Source organism: Cornus florida, unplaced genomic scaffold, assembly GCF_030987335.1.
Source record: "Cornus florida cultivar Cherokee Brave unplaced genomic scaffold, ASM3098733v1 CherokeeBrave_3.0.0_Hap2_Chr05, whole genome shotgun sequence".
Taxonomy (NCBI): domain Eukaryota; kingdom Viridiplantae; phylum Streptophyta; class Magnoliopsida; order Cornales; family Cornaceae; genus Cornus; species Cornus florida.
The window spans coordinates 27,640,635-27,652,099 of NW_026775575.1; the positions used below are offsets into that span (position 1 = coordinate 27,640,635).

An 11,465-nucleotide genomic window follows, 5' to 3' on the forward strand; every position below is an offset into this window, starting at 1 on the left:
CGCCAAAAGGGCCAGTAGCCTCGTGAAGCCGCAGGCGCCCACCGATCTGCAAACAAGAGAGCATGGGCTCCCTCCTCTTCGCCTAATGTTATCCCCTTAATTAAGGGATTGCTCTAAAATTGTCTATGGGCTTATGGACCACGAATTTGGGGGTAGATAGGAGGATAAGGTGGATATAATAAGGCATGGATGGTAAGAAATCCATATCTCATTTTTTTTGCAAAGTCTAGAGAGAGAATTTTAGGGTGTAGAGAAAAGGAGGGCTGAGGAGAAGAGGGAGAGGGGGTGCACGAAAATGGAAGCTCTTTAGCTCTTTTGGGGGATGCAACTTCAACCATGAGAGGCTAACTATCTTCCTAAGGAGTTGATGTAACCCTTGTCAAGTAAATATGTTTTAATTGTGTTTATATTTGGGGAACTTTGCATATATGTGACAAGTTGTATAATCTAGAGATACACTTTGATGTATTTGTGTTGCATTCCATATTTAATCTTGTTGAGACTCTTATCTTGTCTAAAAAATTGTTTCTTCATGATTATGCTACTTACATCTTTATAGTGAGAATGAAGATAAGATTATACAATGGTTTTATTGACATGTTGTATGGAAATTTTGATAGTCTATAGCTTAGGGAAACCTTTAATGGATTATCGCTTAGTTTTTGACTTCATGTGCACTTACCACACAAATTGAGGACTTTGATAGTTCATAGCTTAGGAAGGATATTTCATGCTATACCCTAGTTTAGATAGATGAATTATACCAACCTTTGATGGATTATACTTAATTCTTGAATGTGTGAACTTCTTAAAGATATTGTAGTTGTCTTGTATTTCTAGATATCATGGTTACATGTATATTTTTTCCCCAAGTTAATCGCAATTAGGCATGTTTATATGGCTTGTGGTGAAGTCAATTCCCTAGCCTTTCCCACACTCTCCTTATTTGAAATTCAAATTATTTATTTGTAGTTAATTTCAGTTTATGTATGTGACAAACAAACCAATCCAAAAACTTTCTTTCATAAATCAAACCATAAATTAATCTTACAAGCTTGATTGCCATAAGCTAACATTCCCAGTGGTTCGACTTACCCGTCCAATAGCCCTATTTTATAATGATTTGTGCTATTGCAAAAGGTTGATTATTATTGATAGTCGACGAGACCCATCAATCTACCAATTGATCTGGTAGTTCTGATGAAACCCGCCTTTAAAAGCCTTTTAATTTCTTCTCTGACTTTCAGAATAACCTCGTGTGACATTCTTCTAAGAGGTTGTTTGAAAGGCCGGTACCCTTCCTTGATTGGTAGCTTGTGCTCCACCAATTTTCTAGAAAGACCAGGCAACTCTTCATATGTCCAAGTAAAATAGGTTTTGAATTCTTTCAAGAGAGAAATCAATTCCTCTTAAAAATTTGGTTCTAACAGCCCACTTATATAGGTTGGCCGTGGATCTTCCTCTGTCTCCAAATTAATTTCTAACAGTGGATCCTAAACCTCGGCCTTTAAATCATCAAGCTTTGCTGGAGCAGACTTCAAATTTTCTAGTTGGATTGCATCCATTTTACCTTCTAGATCTTCTGTGGCTTTTACTAAGTTATTGGAAAGTACCTTAGCACATCGTCTACTTCGTTCCAACCGTAATTCGGTTAGGTATGCTTTTAATCTTGCCAGGCAACAGTTCACCGCCTAGTTTCTTGCCCTCTCTTTCTTGTGAGCTTCTTCCATTAAAACTTTTCAAAGTGAAAGGCATTAGACGTCAGCCTGTGAGAGGATTGCTTGCCTTGACATCTCCTAGAACAACTCCTTAACTTCTTCTTCTATAAGAGTTTTTCTCATTGTTGCTGACTTGGGTCAGCCCTTGCTGTCTTTTCCAATGAACCTTACTGGCACAAACTCTCCATTATAAAGTTCAGCATCTGTATGATACACTTTCGCAATGAATGGTTTATTGTCTGCTTCTATAATCTTAACTTCATCGCCATCCCAAAAAATTAGCATTTGATGCAAAGTAGATGGAATGCAAAAATTGGGATGTATCCATTCGCGGCCTAATAATAAATTATAGGCCGTTGTGGATTCCATAATAAAGAATGTTATCATGATTATAACATCTCCAACAGTCAATTCCAATAGAAGAATTCCCTGTGTTTCCACTGAACCTCTAGTAAAACTGCTAATAGCCACATCACTAGGAATTACATCCTCTACTGTCTTGTCAACTTCCTCCTGACATTAATGGGAACAATATTCAGCACTGAGCCATTGTCCACCAAAACTCTTGAAAGTGGACTGCCCTCAATTAATACCTTTATATGGAGTGGCTTCAACTGCTGAATCATTCCAACAGGGGGTTTCTCTAAAACCACCTTCTTTGGAGTTGGAAGTACATCATCTTGAATTTCAATTTCACAAGGCTCTTGGAAAGCGTCGGCTTCTTCTTTTGAAAATTCCTCTGTAATTTCTTCTATGTGTATACCTTCAATCCTTTTCTCTGGAACCAAATCTAATTCAACAACTTCTATTTCTTCTGGAATTGACTCGTCATCAACAACATCACCTACCATTAAAGATGGTTGATTTGGTTTAGACTCAAAGACCAATGGAAGGATAACAACCATGTTACATGACATTTCTTCTGGAAAGTTCCCAAAACAGATTTTCTTCAAGTTGGATGAGTTCTGAGAAATCTCTAGTTCTTTTATTGGGATTACTTTTTGCGCCTTATCCTCTTCTACAAGGGACTCTTCTAGCTCAGAAGTAAAGTCTTCTAAATAGTCTGGGACTCTATCTCTTCCCCTTGCTAATTTCTGTGGGCTTTTTTACTTCACTTTTGGCTTTCCAACCATGATCCTCCTCCCACAACTTTCTTCCTTCTACTCTTCTTCTCTGAAAACGACGCTTTTGTGTTTGCGTGTAAGTTGCATCCCTATATTTGGGAAACTTGGGATGGTCCACCCTTTTCCACATTTCTGAATAAGGAATTGGGGGCTTGACCGTCTTTGGATTGAGGGTTTTGGTTTCTTTCTTTACCCAGACTTCTGAATCGACTCTGGGCTTTCCATGAGAAACACTACCAAACTCCTAATCTTTTCCGATAAGCCTTTACAATTTCTCTTCATGAAACCTGGAATCGTTTTTCCTAGGCAAGAGAATGCTTCTTTTCTCATAATCCCTTACTTCCAAATTCCTTGGTCAAAAACTGGAGTTTTATGTATATTCAGGCCTTTTTTGATTAACAGGCCTTCTGTCAACATGTCGTTCTTTAACTGGAATAGTTACAGTAACCGATTCTACCGGCTGACGGAAGTCAATCTGTCATGAACCTTTCTTTTCTGGCCACGCTCGTCACTTGATGTCTGCCCCTCTTTGTTCTTGCCCATGGACTTATGGACCTTGCACTGAGGACAACACCCTTGCTGGATAAGGGTAATTTGAGCTTCTCGGAGTTGCCTCTCTAATTCTGCCATAGTTTTTTCCAATGGAATTGACTCTGGCTCAGTAACTATTTTCCCTTTAGCCTCCTTCCTTTAAGTCCACCTTCTTTCTGGGATGGTCAGCAGTGATATTAATTATATTAGTAGTGACTATTACTCGAAAGGGATTCCCATCTATTCCCATTGCTTCACTTTTCTCTAGAAACTTCATCTTCCCCTCCTTAATTGCTTTTTGCACAATATAACGAAAAATAACACAATTATTAGTTGAATGTCTCCAAAAATTATGATACTTACAATATTCTTTTCCAAGTAAATCATTAGGAGTTGGGAGTTTATGCGCAGGAGTTAGAATTAGCTGCTTGTCAGCCATCAGTAAGTCGAATATTTGCTCAGCCTTGGTAATGTCAAAGGAATATCCTTTGGTGGAATCAAGTATCCCTTTCTTATTTGAAATAGAAGCGGCTTGGGCACTAGTCGTAGCTACAGATTTTAACTTTACAAGTGCCTCACAAATATATGGCTTTTTTATGTTTAACTCTGCCATATGGACCTTAACATCGCTATCAAGGTTAGCAGCAAAGACTTCATAATTTGGGTCGCGATAATACGTTCCTTTTGAGGAAGCTTTTCTATCCTTTTCCTCATGAAGTAATCCTTCATACTTGGCAACTCTACTCGCCAAGTCAAAGAGATCACGAAACTCTACCCCTTCAAATTTCTTGTGCAATTCAAAGTCTAGACCATTGACAGCCATTCTAACATACTCGACTTCGGGAAGATCTACATGACACTTATGCTTTGCCTTTCTGAATCTGGATAGGAAGGTTTCTATGGATTCTCCTGGCAACTGGTTAAGCCTAGAAAGATCAGCCATGGAAACTTCTGGCTCAGTTCGATAGAAATGTGAATGGAACATTTCTTTAAACTGATGCCAACTATTAATGGAATTTACAGGTAAATTAGGGTACCATCTAAAGGCATATCTGGTTAAAGTATTACGAAACAACCGGAATTTTAACCATTGATTGCCTCCTGCCTCACCACATTGAACTGTGAATCGGCTTATGTGTTTTACGGTGGATTGGTTGCCTTCGCCACTGAAAGTGGCAAATTCAGGAATTCTAAAATTCCTTGGATATTCAACATTATCTATGAACTCAGGGTATGGTTTCCTATAGATAGGTCTTCCACCCCTTCTAGTCAAACCAAATTCTTACTGAAAGAATTCAGCAAGTTGGCATCTATCCTACATCACAGGTGACTGGACTTATGGTTGGTAATTCTCCGGCCATCCTTGTGGTTGGTTGGCCATGGGTTGCCCCCCAAACATCATTGAAAATGTGTTTGGGTCTAGGTTATTCCTCCAGTGACCTCTATTGCCTCTTTGGTCAGGAGGCTCCCTTGGTATGTTTTACCCCCCACCTGCTACAGGAAAAACCTGAGGTGGTCTTTGAGGAATGGTAGGATGTGGCTGAACATTCTGCTGGCCAACATTGGGTGGAAAATACGACTAATTTCCCAATTGACATACTTGAGTTTTACCCTAAGAAGACCCAAATTGATACAAATTGTTAGAAAAAACTTCATGACTAACCTGTTGAGACATAGTCGCAGGAGCTGAATTCTGCACTTGCTGGGTCACTGGAATGGACATTGATTGTATAGGTGGCACCTGCACTGTTTATGCCTATGGTATGATACTCACAGGCTAATGAGAAGGACTCCCCTTAACAAAAGTACTTGGCTTGTTCACTGGAACGGCCGATTGTTGAGAACCTTCTGAATTGCTTGGCTTGTTGGCCAAGCTTTGAGAAATGTTTGCCAAGCTTTGAGAAAAACTTGTAAAAGACTAGTTAAGCAAAGTTAACTGATCCAACATGTGATCTGCCTTTTCATTTTGTGCAAAGACGGCTTCTTTATGACTACGAGCACTCTTCTCTATAGCATTCATGGTAGGTCCATTCGTCATTGCTTCAACGAACTTTGTAACCATATTTTCTCCTTCTTTAGGAACAGCACGCGAACTTTCATCAGGAAGTTCAATATCTTGTTCCCCTTTAATTTTGGCAGGATCTTGAATAGATTTGCAGTGTCTTTTTCTTTCCGCCATTGAAACACTCCATTCAGAATGTCCCGCCGGACGTGCCACTATATTTGGCCTGTAAAAGGCGGTCAGTTCCGATGGAACCAGATGGGTGTGCCAAGAACTACAATAGTTCTGAAGAGAGATCCAAACAATATTCCAGAAGGAAGATTGCGAGACCAGGCGACTGTGATGTGGTCTAGAATGAACACCTCAGGGTTCTTTTTATCTTTGATAGAGGACTTCGGGATAGTTAACTGGCTAGGAAGGAATGAACTACTTGAGAAAGTAATTGAATTGAATGTAAAATTATCTAATGAAAAGTAAAGTGCAGGACTAAGACTAATCGTAATGAAATTGCATTGCAATGAAAATAAGAATTTGTATTGAAATGCTGGGTTGTGTTGGGCATTGAGCAGGCCTATTACGTTACAACATAATAACCTATTTATAGAATGAAAATATAATCAGTTACAATAGCAGTTCCGAGCAGTTCCATTGATGTCTCCAAATGCTTCCAAGTGTCCAAGCCATGCAATCGTGCCTTTGATTCTTCTAGAACTTTCATGCAATCGTGCCATCACATGTAATCATACTTTGATTCTTCTGGAACTTCCATGTAATCGTGCCATCACATGTAATCATGCTTTGATTCCATTATTCCCAAATAAATTGCACGAATTTTTTTGTCTGAGCAATTGACCATTACTCCTATTTTCTCGGATGGTGGAAGCAATGGCCCCAAACGTGCAATTGGTTATAGCTAATATAGTGGCTTTTGAAGAAAACCAACCTCCATATTTTTTGGAACTCTAATCTCCACGTCTAAAACTCCAATAATTGACACGTTCCTTTGACCAAGTCATATCTCTTACGTGGTTTTTCTACAATGGACTTCCATGTTAATTCAACTGCTAAAATCCCCATCTTCATGGGCTTTTTTGAATCAAACCTTATTCCACGTGCCTTCATCAAATTAGAGTAGTTTAATATAACCAAACTATATCTAATTGGATTTTACTGAGAATCTTCCTTGAGTAAAACTTTCACCCATCAGAAACTGGCTTGACCTAAATGCTTTAATGTGCCAGAACCTAGCTTGACCAAAAATTCCTTCCACGTATCTGCTTTTCCAATGGGAGAAAATAAGGGTGTAAACACTCGGCAACTATCCCAAGCATCAATCAATCTTCTCGTGGACTCTGGCATTACCCACTGGATCCCAAAGATGGCACGCATTATATCCCACTCATCCTTTGCCCAAGGGCAATGTAGAGAAAGATGATCCACCATCTCTTCATCCCTCTTGCACATATAACACCAATTGACAAGAATCTGCCGCCACTTTTTCAAACTGTCAAAATCCTCCCCAAGACAGTTGTCCAACCAAAAAAGGCCACCACCTTCGAGAGGCTTTCGAGTGCCAAATTCCTTTCCATGGAGAGGACATCCCCTAAGCATCCATCACCTAACAATAGAAATGTCGGACCTCAAATCTCCCCTTGCTCGAAGCCTTCCACATTAACTTATCCCCACCTCATAAATCACTTGGCTATATAGCATATCCAAAAACTCAACCAAATCCTCGGAGGTTTGGGCAAAAATATAGTTAACTCATGTCCATTAAGGCCAAAAATATAGTTAGCTCCTATCTGTTAAGGCTGTGAAAGACTTTCTCATTTAACACCAAAGGTGCCCTAATATTGGAACAAAATTACACAGTTATTATAGATACTAATTATTTTAAATGACGATTTATTCCTATGTGATGAGAAAAAAAATAACCTTTTATCTAGCTTCTCTATCTTCCCTCTCTGCACTAAATTTTCTCTCACACAGGCCATCATAAACTACAATCTAAGAAAATATCACAACTACCATTGACTTGAACCGCACCCCAATGAATATGATCTCCATGAACCACCATGGCTGCCATACCAATTTTCTCACACTGCATACTCTCACCTTTCTCTCTCAACTTTTTTTTTTTCGTAACTCGCTCTCTAACTTCTCACTGTTCATTAAACACCTCCATACCTTCAATATCTAGTCTGATAAGAAAGTGAAGAGGATTGTGAGTTCTTATTAGAGGGAAGTTTTAAGGAAGGAAGAGGGTCGAAAGATGTTGCAAGTTCATTAAATAAATTTCTTTTTTCTTTTTTAAAAAAAATATTCATTAAAGAGTGCCCAACAGTGAGGGAAAAGGAAGCAGGGAGAATAAACTGCACAAAAACCCAAAGCCTCAAACTATCCACAAAATCCAAAAGAATCTCCAAAGGTTTACAATTATAGCATTGAATCCAAAAGAAAATAGACCTAAGGACATATAATCTAAATGTTCCCCAAGGAGACTCCACTCTATCAAAGGATCTCATATTCCTCTCTATTCATAAGGCCCACCAAGGGCAAATGGGACAGTCTTCCATGCATCTTTGACTTGGGCACGCACTCGGCAACTGTCCCCAAGCATCAATCAATCTTCTCGTGGACTCTGGCATTACCCACTGGATCCCAAAGATGGCACGCATCATATCCCACTAATCCTTTACCCAAGGGCAATGTAGAGAGAGATGATCCACCATCTTTTCATCCCTCTTGCACATACGACACCAATTGACAAAAATTTGCTGTCACCTTTTCAAATTGTCAATGGTCAAAATCCTTCCCAAAGCAATTGTCCAACCAAAAAAGGCTACCACCTTCAAAGGGCATTCGAGTGCCAAATTCCTTTCCATGGAGAGGACATTCCTTAAGCATCCATCACCTGACAATAGAAATGTCGGACCTCGAATCTCCCCTTGCTCGAAGTCTTCCACATCAACTCATCCCCACCCTAGAAATCACTTGGCTATATAGCATATCCAAAAACTTAACCAAATCCTCTACCTCCCAATCATGTAACAGCCTCTCAAACTACACGTCTCAAGTCAACCTCTATCATCAAGATGATAGTGGGGGACCAACATATGCCTGTCCCTCGTAATCTCGGCCAATCTCAGAAGACTCTTTAGAGACTTCTAACCACACCAAGCATCCTCCAAGAAGCTAATATGGTGCCCATCCCTCACCTTAAAGCGAATATGCTTTGAGAACTCATCCCAACCCTTCCAAATATTCTTCCAAAAGTTTACAGCCTTACACCACCCCTAGGATCTCTCCATCAAAGAACACCAATAGCATTTCAACTCTCAGTATCTTAAACAGATGACTCTCATCCATAATCTCTGACTCTCTACTCCAAACCTCCACAACCATTTAATAAAAAAAGCTTTGTTAAACAAGTCCAACCTACTCACTTCCAGCCCTCCCTTCTGAACAGGTCTGCAAATATGCTCTCACCCCACAAGATGGTACTTGAGTTCATCACCCATGCCGCCCCAAAAAAAGTTCCTCTGTAGTTTCCCAATCTTCCTTGTCACAGAAGCCGAAATCAGGAAGAGGGATATAAAGTAAGTGGGAAGTCTTGAAAGGTCGCTCTTCAGAAGGGTCAGCTGTCCTCCTTTGAAAGAAACTGTTTCTTCCAACCAGCCAAGTGCCTCTTAAACTGCTACACAACTGGATCCCAAGACAATCTCCCTAGGTAATTCAGCAGTAGGCCCAAGTAATTCAACGAAAAAGACCCTAGTCTGCACTCTAAAATACTGGCTAGCTAATCAATCTCCTCCACAGGCATAATCTCACTCTTTGCAAGGTTGCTTTTCAGTCTCGAGATCACCTCGAAGCACACCAGAACCCTCTTATGTACCTTAACTGGCTCGCCTTAACATCACATAAAACATTGGTATCATCCGCAAAAAGCCAGGTGAGGGAATCCCAATCTGACTAGAAGATCCCTGCCAACCCAGCCTTTGATGTATCCCAGGTTCCCCGCTCTCCTAATCAACATGCTGAATGCCTCCGTCACTATGATAAAAAGGGAAAGGGATAAAGGATCTCCTTGTCTCAAACCTCTCGAACTGCCAAAAAAGCCAGATGCAATGCAATTCAGAATCACTAGAACCTCACTAGGAAAATACATAATCGAATCCATCCCCTCCACATCACACCAAATCCCATCATCTCCATGACATATATAAGAAAATCCATGATATCAATGGCACCACCCTTCTTAGGGATATGAGAGCGATAAAGGAGGGAGGCACCAACAGGTCAGTGGCTTAACAGTACCAAGTTCCTACTTCTCAAAGAGAGGTCAGGGGTTCGAGCCTCCGTGGATGCATGTGTGTGTGAGTACCCAACTAGGGAAAAGAAGAAAAAAAAAAAAAAAAAAAAAGAAAAGAAAAAAAGAGGGAGGCATTCATGGACTTCTTCTGTTGGTGTTCTATTTGTTTTCCCTAGCATTCTCCAAGCTTCTATGGGTATATTATTTGGTATACTCCCCATCTTCTTAAGTGTGTCCTCTACTTCCTTATTGGTGATTCTATTTATTATTCCCATGTTAAATTCATTTACTTTAACTTCCTCTCTAGGGTATTACTCATTTAACAGATTTTGGAACTAATTTGTTCCATCCAACTAATATCTCGTTTTCGTTGACTAATATTTTATTATTATGTCCTTCGTAAATCTAATTTGGTTCGCGTCTTTAATTGATCTCAATTCTTTACTCATTTATAAATAGTTTTTTCACCCATTTTCGTGCCTAAATTTTCATATAATTCATTTAGTGAGTTTCACTTGGCTTTGCTCACAATCTTCTTGATCACTTATTGCACTTCCTCACCCCACCGCCATGTTTCTTTCTCAATAACCTTCTTTCCTTCAATTTATCCCAAAATATCTTTCACCTTATCCCGCATGCAATTCGCCATTCTGAACCACAAATTATTTACGTCATCATTCCAATCCCATTGTTTTTCGTTCAATAGTTATTCTCTAAACATTACCGTTTACTTACTTTTAATTATTTCTACTTAATGTTTTGATGTCCCTTTTCATTTTTCGTACTTAAACCATTAATTAAGATGTTTAAAATTAGTAAGAGATGTTGGATTGTGAGGCTTTCCCCAAGAATCACTTTACAATCTTTACATGTGGCTCGTTCCCTTCTTCTATATAAACAATAATCAATTTGAGATTTATTTATTACATAGTGGTGACCAGCATAACGAGAGGAGATAGAGAGAGAACTAGAGAGGAAGAGTAGGGAAAGAAGAGGGATAGTTTAGTCTTTTCATTCTATTGATATTTCTTTTTCCCCTTCTACTATGATTATAATATTAGAAGATGAATTGGTAATGAACAAAAAAGTTATGTACCGTTTGACTTAATAATGTCAAAAAGTTTAATATGTGGGTGCAAAGCACATTCCTCAGGGAAGGACCCTAAAGAATAATAAAGAAGAAGAACGAAAATTTAACTTACGTAACAGATTTAATACTATTCAAGTAGTAACAAACTTCCTTTTTGTTAAATCCCAATTAGAAATTATATAGAAATTTGAATACTATATGGTAGCGGCAGGAAATTCTGTGACTCGGAACTTGGTAACCGCATCTAGGTTATCTCACTTGATTCTGCATTACTTAATATAACTTTCGTTCTTTACCATCGACTGAAGATGTGAAGGGTTTTCATTTTAGATACTAAATACTTGCAACAAACCACCATGCAAAATTTACATCATATAAGTATGCAAGAGGTGCACATAAATAATGATTACAAAACTCGTGCTGCATATAGTCATAATGATCACAATTTACAACTGTCCCCTATAAATTTACCACATTTTATCATATCTTATACTAACTATTTAGGATCAAGATCTAAGCTTTAACATAATAATAATAATAATAACATAAACACAACTTGGCCATTTATTAGTCCATACACAAGATGAACCTCCCACTGCCAACAGAAAATTTCTACCTAAACCTTTTCAATACAGAAGATACCATAGGATATCATTCATCTCAATCTGAGGCTGCTTTGAGATGATGG

At 38.9% G+C, this 11,465-nt stretch overlaps 1 protein-coding gene across 1 annotated transcript; it reads right to left on the minus strand.

Moving 5' to 3' along the window:
- Positions 1–3,518: 3,518 nt before the first annotated feature.
- On the minus strand, positions 3,519–5,096 carry LOC132309107 (uncharacterized). The gene is made up of 3 exons (XM_059807460.1): positions 5,037–5,096; positions 4,858–4,952; positions 3,519–4,638 (listed from the first exon to the last, which is right to left on the minus strand). Exons 1-3 carry the CDS (start codon positions 5,094–5,096, stop codon positions 3,519–3,521), a joined length of 1,275 nt encoding a protein of 424 aa, XP_059663443.1.
- Positions 5,097–11,465: the final 6,369 nt, after the last annotated feature.

Bases quoted from the DNA above. Each gene is read 5' to 3' on its own strand.
- LOC132309107 (XM_059807460.1), bottom strand. From the start codon at position 5,096: ATGTCCATTCCAGTGACCCAGCAAGTGCAGAATTCAGCTCCTGCGACT. The intron at 4,953-5,036 runs GTTAGTCATGAA...TTGGGAAATTAG, and splicing joins CTGCGACTATGTCTCAACAG to TCGTATTTTCCACCCAATGT. The intron at 4,639-4,857 runs GTAAAACATACC...TGGTTTGACTAG, and splicing joins TTTCCTGTAGCAGGTGGGGG to AAGGGGTGGAAGACCTATCT.